Source organism: Nilaparvata lugens, chromosome 11 (assembly GCF_014356525.2).
Source record: "Nilaparvata lugens isolate BPH chromosome 11, ASM1435652v1, whole genome shotgun sequence".
Classification (NCBI taxonomy): domain Eukaryota; kingdom Metazoa; phylum Arthropoda; class Insecta; order Hemiptera; family Delphacidae; genus Nilaparvata; species Nilaparvata lugens.
The window spans coordinates 29903989-29920214 of NC_052514.1; the positions used below are offsets into that span (position 1 = coordinate 29903989).

Below are 16226 nucleotides of genomic sequence, written 5' to 3' on the forward strand. Positions count from 1 at the left end.
TAGGTACCTTCGATGGATCAGTCCTGTAATTCACGAATCTTGATGGTGAAACTCGTGATGGTGAACCTCTTGGGAAATAAAAAATGAGAGAGTAGGAAATTCAAGTTCTCATTTCAGGGCTATTTTGTTCAGTTGGCTTTCTAAACGATAAAAGAATTAATCTGTATTATTTCAGTTCAGGAGTAGGTATTTTGAACTGAAATTAAGTACCTACTAATTTAAAAACTAATTATATCAGCTCTGATAAGGAGTCACCATTCTATGTCGGCGATAATAATTACGTTCATTATTAATAGAAAGGAGTCTCCGCAAGACCTTTCTTCAGCAATTCTTTTTTCTATGTAAATCAGGATAGTAAATAAATTATCACCTACTTATTATACTATACTGCTATTTCGACTAATTATTGTTCAATAAAAATAAACCAACTTTGTCCAACTTCTAGGCCTATATACAGGATATAAGAAGAACACACAATATTGATTTGTAAGTGCAATGACATTTTATTATACAATTTTATCAATTAAGATGTACGGTACGACAAAGATAATCTAACTATTAGCCTAGTGGCATTAAAGGCGAAATGGACGGAACAAATTGTATTAAAGCTAAATTGACTGACTCCACATTCTAATATAGGAAATATTATTTAAAAATAAATAATCATCGTCTCTAAGCAGTCGTGATTGCTTTAAAAATTGACATCATTAGAAGTTTTTGATTGATACAGCTTTGAAAATGGTTAAAAAATAGTTATTCTTATCTTGAGGTTTCCTACGCTTATTCTAAATAGATAAATATTATACTGGATATTTTAAAATAGTGTAGAATCATTTTAATGATGGATGCTTAAATCAATCCAATTCATGATTTTAGCATTCAATGAGACAAAGTGAAAAAGTCATCAGCTTCAAAAATCCATTCAAAAATGACAAAGATTAATTCAAATTTGATCTTCAACAGACACGTTAGAGCAGATTTTTAGGTTTGAATTCTATCTAGACAATATTAGCGAGAGCTTTTACGGATGGACACGTTAACCTTCGGTCCCGGTTGCCTAAAAACCAGTCGTTAGGTCATGTCAGAGGCCCTGAAATTGATCAGTTGTGACCTGAAAACTCTGACACCAGACCTGAGCCAGCCAGATCACTTGTTATTATTATTATCAGCGAGAGTCATAGAGTAACTCTATCAATTTGTCTAGCTGCAATTCATATTGCTCTACACGATAGACCTGATTTACTAACTTTACTGCAACTGAAAATATCACGAAATATAGTGATACTTCAACTTTGTAGTTCAAGCTATGAGCTTGTAATTTTAGATGGGTTTCTCTGGCTCATATACACAAACTTTGTTTAAACGGAGATAAATCTACTGTTTCTTTAAACCCGGAATGAGAAACATTGTAATAAATGCGGCCATATCTTCATGTAATCGCAGATTAGCGTTAAAAGTAGATGGTGCATATTAGCCCTATATATCAAAATGCCTTAAATGTAGAAATCTCTTCTAATACGGGTAGATTCTCTTAGCATTTCCTTAAGAAGTTCTGAACTCCTGGCATTTTTATTATTGAACGTGAAATGTATCATTCTCGAGTTCTGGATATCAGGATTCTCTTATCCTGGTGTCCTGATTCGCTAGACTTCTAGTAACTCCATCCATAGCATTGGTTCTTGAGTACTGGATTTCTGCAAAACGAAATTGAGGATTGATTACAGGTGAACAATAAGGAGATGAATATAGATACATCCAATAAACATGTGAGCCAGAAGAAAACAATGAGTGGAAAATGTACTGTGAATGGAACGCAACAGTGAGAATAAAACATCTTAATAAAAAGAAATTAAATAAGAGCAATAATTATTGATTACACACAACGAAATATCACAGATAAAAACAAATCACAAACCAAAATGTTCACAAAAAATCACACATAATACAGATAACACAGTGGATGTCCTCTATTTCGTCATAGAAACATTCTTTATTCTTCACCTATTTTAACTGATAGAATATTCAACGATAGTAAGGATTATTTTTATTTTCATACTCCTTCCTTTTCTATCATAAGTAGCTAACTCATTCAGATTCAATGTTGAAAATTCAGTATTGAAATCAATTTCCTATTAATTTTGTATAGAGTGGCAGCTAAACTCAGAACTAAATAATTCTTGTGGCTGGAAGGAAAGATACTTTACATTTTTAACATTATCAAAACCTCCAATACTAACTCTCTCTCAAGTTTGAGAGTATAGTTTGAATTCTCTACTTGTTGATTTATTGTTCAAATTGATGAAATTCTCTCCCAATCACATGAACAAGTGGCCTGATTTATCAATAATGGATGAATCTGAATTCTTCACAAAAATCAATAATTTCCCCAATCTGCCGGACATTTAAGATTCATTGAATAACCTACATTCGAAAATTGGAAACCAATATATCTACTCCTTTCCCATGCTTCTAATACCAAATCTTAAATCCTATAGCACTACCAATTTTCATTTCCTGTGTCTACATGGATAGAATTCTTTTTCTTATTGGAAGACAATTCACGAATTTGACCAGCTAACTAAATTTTAAACCAGAATACGTTAAATAACGAAAAATGAAAACTGGTTCAAGTCTCAAGAAAACATTCAGTTTCCCATGCTACCAGCCTATTTCCCTATTCATTTTTCTAAATGATAATAAATTGTTTCAATACATTTTTAATTAATTGAATACATTAAAACCATTAAATTTCTCTCCACTATTCATTTTTCTCCTCTTCAGCGCAAACTGGAGCACACGTCAACCTCTAATCCACCCACCATTCTAACCACTGAAAAATAAGCTGCAGATATATACCATAATACAATCTCCTGAAATTATTTTCTATAAATATAGAGGAGCTAGTACCTCCATAACAAAGTATTAAAGCTTTACTCGTATACTAGCCTATATATTAGACCTTCATAACACTATGTGTATAACACTTTACTAATACATATATATTTATCCTCAAAAACACTGAACAGTATAATGCTATAGCGGGGCTTTCTATAATCAGATTCGTAATAGCAAAGGACATTCTATATAGTGGTCGAAAGCGCATTGTATTCAGCCTTTAGCTTGCACTCGAAGGATGAACAAGATAATAATAAAATATATCAATGGCAGAGCATAATAGGACAGAATGAGGGGTAGGACTGGATTAAGGGTTGAGGGCGACACGCTAAATTGAGATTAAATGATTGTAGTCGCGAGGTTGGTACAGCTGACTGTAACCCTAAGCTGACCCTCGAGGTCTAATTCGATGCTTTGTTCTTTGGACCGCAGCTTCGTTGATTCGATAGGTTCCGCAGAGCAGATTACTGGACCGTACATAACTTACTATCCACCTGCATGTTCTACAAGTTGGGTTCTTGAGATATAAGGATTATTTTCCAGAAAGTGTATCAATTCTAAGAGGTATGATTAATTGATAGAATATTTTAAAGATAGGATTTATAATGTTGATATAGAAATCAATTTCAACCTTATCTCCATATAAGGCAAAAGGTTGAAGAGAATCAGTGAAACATGTTCAAAGAATGGAGAACTACAGGATTCCCAAATCAGTCATGTCATATAACCTGGTTGGAAGGAGAAGTGTGGGCAGACCCAAAAGATGGATGTGATTGTGAGTTTGAAGTCGGAACAGGCAAATTGCCTAATCCTTGTAGGAAGACGACAATAAATATTGTAAAGATTAAGATATTGTAAACCTGATTTTGGGTTCCATCAATTCTTCAACCTGACTGTTGTCAACAGTTTTGCAGCTTTGTGATTGAGGCGTTTTCAATATGGAATACAAACCCAATAATTAGGTTGTCTTCGAGAAAACAAACAAATCAATCAACAAACAAAAAAATCTACAATATCTCTGAATAGTGTTCATCTTTAATAGATTTGGTTACAAACGATAATAATTAGTCTATTTATTTAGGTTTTATCTTGAAAGATTCCCAAAGATGGCATGGGTCTCGAATAATAAGAAAAGAGTTTTTGCTTTCCAAGAAAAATAATTATTGACAACGGTTCTAGAAATTCAACTTCTCTACAAGCGAATCATTTTGAAAAATTGAACAAAGTATTGCGCAATCAGGTTCACTTTGGATATTCTCACAAAAACTGTAAAAATTTTGAAGATAAAATGACGAAAAATTGTAATTTTACATTCAATAATTCGATATAATTATAATGAAGTTCATTCGAGAAACAATTCCTATTTATTAAGTAGGTAACGTAGGTTAGAGTAGGCTTCAATGGCCAAAGATTAGTCTAAATTGAGAAAATTGATTGATTGAGAAGATTGAGATTGACTAGAAAGATTGAGATTAAGAAGATAATATGAGATCTATAAGTAATTATTGATTAATTATCACAGTGAATTTGAAGAGCACAAAGTAACTGATCAAATCAGTTATAAAAAACCTATTTGTTATAGTTAGAATATCTCATATTCCAAAAAAGTACTACTCATCAATAAACTGAATGGATAGTTGAATTGATGGACTTTTTGTAAATTCCAGATTGCCGTCTGCAACCATTTATTAATTGGTATTTGCTCCTAGTAGAAAAAATATCAAATTCAATATTATAAAAAAATATTCAAAAGTAGAGATGAATTTTAATCGATAAAAGGAGCAATCCACATGTAGACCTACAGGTTGAGCCGCATCAGATTATTTTTGCATAATCTGAAAGGGCTTACGAGTTACGATTCGTTATGTGGGTCGGACGAATATTCAAGGAGAAAAAATTAATTCCACTCGCGCTATTATAATAATATTGAATAATAAAAGGGAGGAGCATCTGGTGGAAGCAGGCTATTGTTGAGGGTGTAACCTTTAATTTAAGTGTCAATCAAAACTCAATGAAGTATGCTAATGTTGAAGGGGTTGAAAGTGAAGCCAGCGAGGGGCTGAAGGCGGTCTATTTCCCTATTCAGGAAGGACCACGCCTGGTTTGATCTTGGAGTTGTTTCAAGTGGTATTTTCGTAGTGGTGATGGGGGGGATGACCTGAAATGTGCAATGTACCCTACTCTTGGTGGTCCTGGTCTTCTGGCCGAGTGATGCACCACTTTAATGAGTTGTTTTGTCAAAACTACTCATTTATTTCAAACAATTTGAGACAAATTGCATCTCAAAACCACTAATTCATTTTGAAGTTATTTTAACTAGGTTGAGGAATAGAAGAAGGAGGAGAAGACTATCTAGGAGAAGGAGCAGAAGAAAAAGGAGAATTGCGGATGAGAAAAAAGACACAATCACATGAAGAATAAAGAAATATATAATAAAATAAATAATAAGAATAGAGAAATTTATAATAATATATTATTATAATAAATGAGAAGGGAAGCTCAGGAAGAGATTTCAGTGTACGTACAAAGAATGGGTGTACGGTGAATATGTGGGTTCATTCAAAAGAAGGAAAAAATAGGATAGAAAGGAAAAAGGAGGAATTGAGGATTGAGTCATTGAGTGTTGTGATGCATCTGTGGGTTCATGAGGAGGAGACAAAAATGACAGAGCAATGGTGAATTCGAGGAAGTGGTGGTAACTCAAAAAATAGTGTCAGTTCGATTTATCTGAAATAATTGAGGATTTTTGACTACTACCAGATTTCTGAACTATGAACTTCCCTTTTTCATGTGAAAACTGACTTTATTTATAAGTGCCACTCTGTACAGATATAGTCTACAGACCAGTAGAAGAAATCTCGAAAGAGAAGAGACTTCCAAGAGAAAAATAGTAAAATTGCTTACTTGAAAACGTAATCAGGTAGAATTTTTTTATCAATTGAATTAATTTTACGAGTAGAAGGAACATCCTGAACAATAAAAGATCTATCCAGTATTCAGTAATAAAACTTTCTTTTGAGAGTTCTTTCTTCATCATAACTTGACGCAGTTCATTATCAATTGTGACTCAATACGCACCACATCACTTTCAATACAGAATCCATCAAGGATATATTGCATACTAATGAACGCTAAAAATCATCCATCAAAGCAACCCATGAACAATACACTTCATTAGACTTTATTCACACTTTTGGGTCGTATCTCATCTAGAATCCGCCAACAATGGCTCATACAAAAATGATTCATAGTAAGATGGCGTCACCCTCAGACACATAAAAATAGTACTACAGGTTATTATAGATTGTACAGAATAATAGATGGTATTATTATATATGGGAAGGCGAGTAGTGGTATAGTGTAAAATCGCATAGATGTGGTGATGGTATAGGATCTATAGTATGGTGAGTAAGGATTTGTGGTAGGGTCACCAAAAATGTCTGCCGCGACTTATGAGTGAGCTACAGTCACATTCATACAAAAACAGGGAACAGTAAACGTATTAGATTCGCGTTAGTAATCGGGAGGTCATTGTTGGTTGATGACAAGGACAGTCAGCGAAAAAGAGACAGAAAATGATAGGGGAGTATCGATGAACGCTCAATTAAGATGTCCTGATATCTGTCCCCCCATCCTGGACCCACTTCACGGTCACTAAATTGAATAGAATTAAGACCCGGATAGGATGTTTAGGGGGTGTTGTGTCTGGTTGAGGGTTCAGAACCCTTGGCGGCAGCTGAAATGCGTCAGGTGCTTGCCTTGCCGGCCGGGTACTCAGGCCGTCTATTTTTGGCCCTCAGGCCTTGTTTGTAGGCCTGCACAAACTTATCCCCATCCACCTTCCGCGACTAAATCCCGTACCAAAATTGCAGAAACACTTGCTGTCGACAACCCTGTCCGAATCAACCCCCAACACAATCAAAATATATCTATATAACTCCTCTGTTCCATCCATCAACTATTCAAAACATATATCTATTCATACATCTGTACTATCTATATATGCCCCTAGGCCTGTTTGTGCAGTTGGTGATGATCTTCAACCCCCCACCGCTACCCACACCAAACTTCACTTCCCTCCACTCACCCTCAAATCAATCCACCCCCTGACGCGAAGTGCTTTCTGCCTTCTCGATTTTATATATGTGCAACCACCTCTGTACCCCTCCAATCTGTCAGCATTGTTTGAATGGCAAACGTTGCTGTTATTCATGAGAAATACTGCTGCCGGTGTAAAGTGAATGTGACTATAGTTTCTGCACATAAAGTGGCAGTTCCTAGTAGGAAAAGATCGTCTAGTGTTTCAATTGATCAAATTTTCAGAGCAGGGAGAATTTGTGCTAATGGTGGGTTGGTTGAGTTGGTGGAGAGCAAATGTAAATACTAGTGAGATACTAGTTGAGAGGGAATAAGGGGGACGGAAGAATATTAGAGGATGTGAAAGGATCGAGTGTCTAGAATTTGCACAGCCTGAATTATTAGTAGACGACCATACTTTGCACTTGAGATAAATTCATTTCGAATTTTGAAATGAGACATGATTTATACTACGATATATTGGAAAGAAACCTGTTATTTGTATTGATAAATTTCAAACTATTTCAGTTTTTTCTAAAATAATTGAATAAAAATGAGCTGCTGAGTGTGAATTATGTATGAGAAGTGTTATCATTATAAAAATGTAGTTATAACAAAGATAATATGTACAAGGAGAAACGATAGATCATCAACAAAAAAGTTTAACTGAATATGAAATAGAATTAACAACTTTGATGAGAAAAACTACCAAGTCAAAATACAAAAACAATGAAATATGTTTGAATCAAAATGTCAAGTTTCAAAAACACGGAAAAAATGTGATCACTTTTATATAATCATCATTCAATTGATTGTTCTGCCAAAATTTGTTATGCACCCAATCTAGATATAGATTCACGACTTCACGAGAACAAATAATAATTTCACAACACAAAAACATTTAAATGTGATCCAAAATTCAAAAACATCGAAAAATGTTATTATTCTTACCAGTACTTTCAATGTCAAAATCTGTCATGCACTCTATCTAGATACCACCTTTGTAGTCGCGAATCCTCAAAAGCAAGGATGATATAACTGAAATCAATGTATAAAAATGAGAGATGATAATGCAAATAATTGATAAGAAGTGATAACAAAAATCAAAACAATGCCAAATGAATCAGTGGTAAAATGTAAGACAGGAACTAAGCAAAGATGATCAAACTGGAAATTGTTTTGTTTTACATAGACAGATATAATCTGAAGTATCTTTGGACTAAACAAAAACCAGTTAAGTTCTGATCAACTTTCAACTTTTCCTGAAATCTCTGAAACTAAATATTGACTATTATGGCAAATAGACAGATGAGTAGTGTGAATTACTGTATTCCAACTACAACTTCTAATTTCTTCATTATGCTTTGCAAATATCGAAATTGATAATATCCTTGTTGACTAGTATATTTGATGATCGGAAGTTGAAGCTCTTGAAGTCTTCGTGAGCTGAAAAAAGTTGGTAAGTATCTTCGTATTTAAATGTAATGAAATATATTCAATATCGAGTTTTAAAAAACTTCTAATGAACTCCATCAATATCAACTCCATAATTCTTGTACAGAGGAAGTTCCATTTCTAGGGAGAGTAAAACTTACATAAATCAGGCAGTGGATTTTTTGTCGGCTGCTCATTATCATCAGCATCATCATCAGCTGCATCAGAAAGAGTTTCATCATTATCGGTTCCTTCTACTGATAACGTTTTGAACGATTTTGGCTTTCGCTTTTTCGTCTCTTTCTGGCCCATAGCTCTGTGCAACTCCGCTCTCGTGTCAAGAATCTCCTTCACTATGTCTTGAAAATGATAAATACAAATGAATACATCAGAAAATAATCTTCAGTAGGAATAATCATCAAGTAATCTGGATACCGTTACTATCGAAATATAATATTTGACTGCATGTCGTGTGAAATACATCGAAAAAAAGTGTATCGAAATATGTTAAAATATCACGAGATTATGAATGTAGTTCATATATTCATTTGCTCTATAGTCGTTGTCCTGATCAGTTTTCAGTTTCAATTATCTAATAAATGAGGATTGTAATGTGTAATCCTATGATTACAATTTGTAAATGAATCACTTAAAAACGGCATTATATGTAAGGCATTATATTACATTATATTAAGCGACATTATTTATACTTAAAGTTCAACCCTCTCATTAAACAACAAAATTCCAGAATAAATAATATTAGACTAACAAGATCTCTAATTATTCTTCTAATTAGAAAACTTAGCCTACGTACTTTTGACATAATATATCTTCCAGATTTTTAAATCATGAGATTGTTTTCATCATATAATTTCATTTATCATAACTTGCATATAAAGAATTCAACAAGAATGAATGTTGCATGTGAAATGAAACTTCTATTTAGTCAAAGACAAAATTAAATTTTTTTTTAATCGAGATAGAAATTATTTGATGCTCTTGTAACCCACCACAGTTCACAGCCCACTTGGTGTATTCCTGCTACAATATTAATTTATTGATTAATTTGGATATATAAATATGAAGTTATCTGTGTCTTAAAATACTCAAATAACAAATGCAGTGGCTACAATAAAACCAAACTTCTATTCACTTGAAAAAACTCACCAGATAGCAAGTCTCTATTCTCGACAACCCTCTTCATTTCCTGAGTCACTTCTGACATCAACCACGCCATGAAGTTATCTTCCACATCTGAAACAATTGTTTCAAAATCCATATAGTTATTTTAGAGTGATATCATTATTCAAACAGAATAAGCACAAAGTTGATAATTTGAAAAAAAAAATTGATAGAACTCCAGAGATTTTCAAATTTTTTCATCAGTAAGTTAGTCTATTTTGAGATTTGTTTTTCTTCTCGCGATATTCACAGTCATGTTTGTCATTGGAGTGAGCTTTATTATTCGCCAATGTGGCTATTTGGTGTTGAGTATGACGGAATAAAAATGATACAAATTAAGAAATTATGTGCCAAGCGGAATGGAAATGGATTTGAGCCACAACCGAGCCTATGAGTGATATGGTACCTAGCGTAATGAAAGTTGCAGGGTCTAACCAAATCAGCTAAAATTTCAAATTTACTAACAAAAATAATTAACTTTTTATCAACAATTTGATTTGATTTGAAAAAAAATCAGTTTTGTAAAGCGATATTTTACATGGTGAACAATAAATCATATAGTATCAACAATGAAATATCACCTTCTTTTATTTCTTCGGTTAGGTATCCAGACGCTTTGAGTCCATCCAGTATCGAGGGAAGAAGCTCCTGGATGTATTGGCTGGTAAGAACTGGTGATGCACTTTCCTTTTGCGTCTCTCCGTTTTCTGAAGAGGCTTTAGAATCGGGACTTTGAACCTGAAATATGAGATTCACGACCAAATGTATATGAGAAGTCACAAGTGAACAATTAAGTTACAAAGTAATGTGAATGGTTAATACTGTTACAAGAACTACTGAGATAATGGTTAAAAAATGTGAAAATATCACGAGATACAGTAGCATGTTTACTCTGTAGACGTTGTCCTCAGTGATTTTCAGTTTCAATAATATAATATTTATTTAGCGTATGGCAGTATACACAACACATTTATGATCACAAAATTCGAAAAAAAAGAAAACAATAGAAAATTCATATATAAATCGAATGAAAATATCTTAGTCACTTTTGACCTGGAAATTAGAGGCATGCTTCCAGGGTATTTAAGTAGGCTATTGATGCTGGTTTAGCCACCAGGAAATCTTCATGTGCACCTGTGTATGCTGATCTGGGACATTCCTCCACTATGTGTCTCACAGTCTGGACTGCTCCACACTCACAGAAAGGGGAGTCAGCCTTCCCCCACTTATGCATCAGATAGGCACATCTACCATGATGAGTTCGTACCCTATTCAATGCCGACCATGTTTTACGAGGCAAATCGAAGCCTGGTGGTCTTTTGGTTACAAATGGGATGTCAATGTTCTGCTTTGCTGACCACGCTTGTTGCCAGGCCTCAGTTATACGGAAACCTGAATCTAAGGCTGTAATTGCCGTCCTAACCGGTGGCTTACGAGATTGCAGACGTCTCTGATTGGCATCTTGTATATCCTCATGTATTGGCAGGCTTCGATTTTCCTGTATCTTCTTGTACTCTCTAGTAAGGGCATTCATGCGTCGAAGATTTGGGGGTGGGATGTGACTCAACACCGGGAGCCATTCCACAGGGGTAGATTTTAGAACACCACCTATCATTCTCATTGAGTTATTTAGCTGAACATCAACCCTATGAACATGAGAGCTATTCATCCAGACTGGAGCACAGTACTCAGCAGCTGAAAAGACAAGGCTTAGGGCTGTAGAGCGTAATGTAGATGCTGAAGCTCCCCATGATGTTCCGCAAAGTTTTTGCATAATATTGTTTCGGGTTTTTAGTTTTAATAATATAATAAATAAGATCCTATGGAATATAACTCATTTGAGATCTTCACAGATAAAACATGTTCACTTAATTAACATTTCACTGAAAAACATTTTCATTACAACATTTTACTAGCATTTTTTATTTAAAATTTTTTTCAGATTTTGGTAATCGAATTGAAATATATACGAGAAGTATCGAGGAACTGGGATTTGCACGGAAGTACAAAGTCTCAAAGATGAGTTCCCGATATAAGCTCGTATAATGTAGTAGGGTATAATGAACAAACTTTTATAATCAATTATTTTACCTGCTCTAATCGTTTCTTGGTCTCTGCTTCCTCCTCTTCCAGTCTCTTTTGTTCAGCTCTCTCTGCCTCCTTTATCTCATCCACTCTCCTTTGTCGCTCATTCTGTTCGGCTTCTCTTTCCTCTTCTAGAAGTTCGATGATTGCTTGCTCCATTGTTTTCCCTACAAGAACCTCGAGAACTGGTTTCACTTCCAAGTCGAAGTCAAATAGCTGGAAATGAGAGAATTAATATTAGTTTAAGTATTATTAATTTGATAGAATAAGAAATTCGAAAAGAATTTCGAAATATTGTATTGACAACATCAACGTCTCATTCTTTCAATTATGGAGGAATACCGCAATCAAATTATTTGACCTATTATTATGATAATGATTATTGATAACAGTTTAATAATATTATAACGAAATGATTATGATTATTAAATAAATACTCCATAATCACTTCTTTTCTGTGCATTATAAATATAGAATTAATGATGAGATTGAATATACCTTCATTTATTTGTATATTTTAATAAATTTACTATTATGTAGACCATATCTATACTACAAATATAATCAAAAGCTCAATGATGGTTTGGCATATTGATAAGGCTCTTCATAGTACATTACTTGAATTGTGCCAGAAATCGATCCAATCATTTGAAATAAACTTTGACATGGAATAATTTTCACTCCAAAGTCAATTTTGATCAGTTGTACGTATTATTCAGTAACAAAAATGTACTAGCAACAAGAATCAATAATTTTCAATTTTTCGAGATTCAAAAACTCTTTTGAATAATACTGATGGCTTAGATCTTGAAACCCACTTCCTGATGACCTCAAGTTTGTTTTAAACCAAGTTCATGGGTTTACTAGAGCTCATTGTGACACTAGAAATTGACACTGGCCCTTTAATTAATTCCGAAATTGTCAGGAAAAGAATACAAATTTCAATTTTTCCATGTTTGCTCAAAGCCTTTGGTGGGATAGTACGTGACAAATCTCAATAACCGTAATAAGGCTTCGCTGAAACTCAGAGAACATGCAATAGCTGACCTTTTCAAAGTTTTCCCGGTGATCAATTAAGTGCACTTCATACTACTGACGGTAAAATATTGTCAATGTTCCTTTTTGTTTCTTGACGCCAAACTTTATTCATCATACAAAAACCGATCAATAGGAGAAAAATTTGTTTGTTGAGCGGTAATAGGCTTTTAATCGGTTGTTTGTTTATAAGGGCATATAGTACATAGCCTACTATTGACTTTTCATAATGACTCGCACTTGGTGAATTTGATGGGTAATGGGTATGCTTGAAGATCTTACTGAGAGCATACAAGAGCATATGGGTATGCTTGAAGAGCATACCCATAGAGCTTGATAGAGTTCGTTTTGAATATGGATGAAAATGAATGGTTCCACTCTTTTACTCATACTAACGCAAAGATATGTTGAAACTTGAGCTTTCTGCTAACAAAATATCTGCGTTCACAAATTGTTAGAAATTAGTGCACAAGGCATTGAACCGATTATTTTTTATAAAGTGCATTCAACTTTCTCTAATTTAATGTAATATTCAATTTATTATTATATACGTAGCCTGTTTACTGACAAAAAAGTGAACTCATCACTCATAATAATTATTCTAAACTTCACAAATTGTTTAGAATTAGTGCACAAAGCATTGATAAGATAATTTTTCCATCAAGTGTATTTCTCTTTATCCAATTCCATGTAATATTCACAGTATTCAAGAATACGAATAGCTTGTTTACTGACAAAAGAGTAAACTCATCAGTCATAATTCTAAACTAATTTAAACATAAGCATAATATTTCATAGTTTAATCAAATTTGACTTATTTTTGTTTAATCTCACTTATCAGATTTGAGATAGATAAGATTGTTTTTTTTCAAGTTTTAAATTGAAACACACTCATCCGACTCATGATGGACACCATTGTTGAAAATCGAGTGAAGCTGGAAACTTGAAAAAAGAGTGTAACCAATATTTTCTAGTAGAAAACGATTGGAAATTTATCTTTGCACTTACTTCTCCAGGCATAATTTGTGTGGAAGCGTCGACGCCCGGTGGGAGGGGTGCGAAGGGGGGAGTGTCGGCCCTGTCGGGGGAGTGCTCAGTCTGCACGGCAACTGTCTCCGCCCTCGGGTGGTCGAAAATCTGCAACAAACATCCAAACGTTCGCAGGTGATGATGGGATTTGAGATCAATAAGAGAAACATGGATTGATAGGAGATTGTTAATGGGTAAATGAAACACAGGAGATTTATGGACAAAACAGAGATTTATGGAAAAGTGAAAAGTTTTAAAAACAGTGAAAAAAAGAGATTTATGGAAAAGTGGAGAAAAATGGAGAAATATATTTATTTATTTATTCATACACAAAACTTCCATCAATTAATCATACATGGATTGATTATGAAATAGAAATAAAAATTGATGGATGAAGAATTAATAATTCAAGGTGAATGATGAAAAATAACGGATGAATGGAGAGAAAATGTTAGATCTAGATTATTGTAATCTTATGAAAGCGTTGGGAGTTATAGACAATGATTTGAAAGAAATAGTGGATGGATAGAAGGTTAGGAATCTATTCATGGAATTGGGAATAAATGAGTTGCAAATTTTAAGTGAAAATTTGAAAATTAAGAGTGGAATGTGTATTGGTAGAAAATGAAGTATTCATGTTAGTTTGGAAGAAAATGGGAAATCAGGGGTGAAAAAGAGAACTCATGAATATAAAATAGATAAATGAAAATTTGGATGGAGAGTGATATAGAGAAATTCATTGATTGATTATTTGAGAGAGAGAGAAAGAGAGAGAGAGAGATTGATTGATTGATTATATGCCTTTATTAGGGCGGAATTAGGACTCCTGGTCCTCTCTGCCACACAACCCTTTTCAAAAGAAGACAAATTTACATAAGAACAGAAAAAATAGATTACATATTATGTAATAGATTACATAAGATTAATATATAAGTAAATAAAACTATTAATCAAAATACAATAACATATAATAAAAGAGAATTTTAAACTCTATTTAGAGAGAGAGAGAGAGAGAGAGAGAGAGAGAGAGAGGAGAGAGAGAGAGAGAGAGAGAGAGAGAGATAGATAGAGTGTGTGTATGAGAGAGAGAGCGCGCATTTTGAAATGAAGCTACGGATTGATGAAATGGAAATTGCAAAATTGGAGATTGAAAATGAAAGATAGAAGAAAATATTGGATGATGAAAATTGATGGAGAGATGAGGATAAAAATTCATTGGTGTGGTGAGAAAAAGAGAAACTATTACTGTAATAGGAAATGAGAAATTGAAAAGGAATTTATGAAATAAGAGATATAAAATCTTTGAGCATGAGTAGAACAAATGAATTAGCAGCTTTCAATAGAATGAATAGTTGGATGTAATGGATCGTATTTCATTAAGAAAACCATTGTATTGTGGAGTGACCTTGCTTAATAAAAACGATTCTCATAGCATGGTAGTATTGTGACTTCATTTAAAATCAAATTCACATCCGCGAGAATTGGGAAACTCTCCAATCTTGAGAGAAAGGTACTTTATCTCTGAGTTCGCCAAACACTCTCCAATCTTGAGAGAAAGGTGCTTTATCTCTCTGTGTTTTTCAAACAGCCATTTTTTCATCAAGGTTCTTCATCTCTCCAAGTCTGTATCATTATCTCTTCTCTCTCTCTCTCTCTCTTTAGTACATCAATTTTGAAAAATTGACTTAACCTTCCAATGAATACTGTTCAAAACCATAGACGAGTAATGCTTGAAGTCTATTTTCTCTCTATGGTAAAACAGGATAAACTATGGTAATTAACAAACATTATATGAGAATCTCTTGAATGGTCAGCAGAGTTGGCAAACGTTTCAGATAAATCAGTCTATTCAATTGTGGGATTAAATCATATAAAATAATAACAATCCTCGTTTTAAAATTAATAAAAACTCAACAGATTTCAGCAAATGCTTAAATCTAGATACTATACTCTACACTCCTCAAATGAGAATTTATTTGGTGCGAAATGTGATAAATGATTGATATTTTGCCAGAGTGACCTGTTCGAGGTAAGAGTCAGTCTGGATGTCCTCGTGCTTGCGGCCCTCGACGGGGGGAGGCGTGCTCATGCGAAGCCTCAGAGCCCTCGAAGCCGTTGTCTGTGCTTTTCTCCGCGCCATATTCCTCCTCCTCGCCTCCGCCAATCGCGCTGCTCCCGTTTCTACCCCTCTCTACCAAAAAAAGAAAGGAAGTTATTGGTAGAACTTCACAACATATTTCTTAAATCATCGAGTACAATGCAATAAATTGCATTAAAACGTAAGAACAACACAAGAAATGTAAACGACACACAATTCATCTGTACGATAAAACCGTAATCGACGATATATTCGAAAGTTTGAGAGCTAGAAACCTTTAAAGGCATTTGCAAATTGTACTATACTATAAATTTAAGATGAAAAAGTAACCGACAATATTTGAAAAATTGAAAACAAGAAATAACCTATAACGGCATCAGCATGTGAAAAC

The 16226-nt window shown here is 33.9% G+C and overlaps 1 protein-coding gene across 3 annotated transcripts in view; it reads right to left on the reverse strand.

Annotated features, from left to right (window-relative positions):
* Positions 1–479: 479 nt before the first annotated feature.
* LOC111044663 (radial spoke head protein 3 homolog) overlaps positions 480–16226 on the reverse strand; it is a 33541-nt gene continuing 17794 nt past the window's right edge. For 2 of the 3 annotated variants that reach the window (XM_022329867.2, XM_039438120.1), the window contains exons 4-11: positions 15758–15928; positions 13717–13845; positions 11680–11889; positions 10170–10326; positions 9574–9660; positions 8568–8765; positions 7924–8010; positions 480–1694 (exon numbers count right to left, since the gene is read on the reverse strand). In XM_022329867.2, the coding sequence (XP_022185559.2) occupies positions 7961–8010; positions 8568–8765; positions 9574–9660; positions 10170–10326; positions 11680–11889; positions 13717–13845; positions 15758–15928 (1002 nt within the window). In that variant the 3' untranslated portion in view covers positions 480–1694; positions 7924–7960. The remainder of the gene's footprint in view (positions 1695–7923; positions 8011–8567; positions 8766–9573; positions 9661–10169; positions 10327–11679; positions 11890–13716; positions 13846–15757; positions 15929–16226) is intronic. The other variant, XM_022329868.2, reaches the window with a different exon arrangement.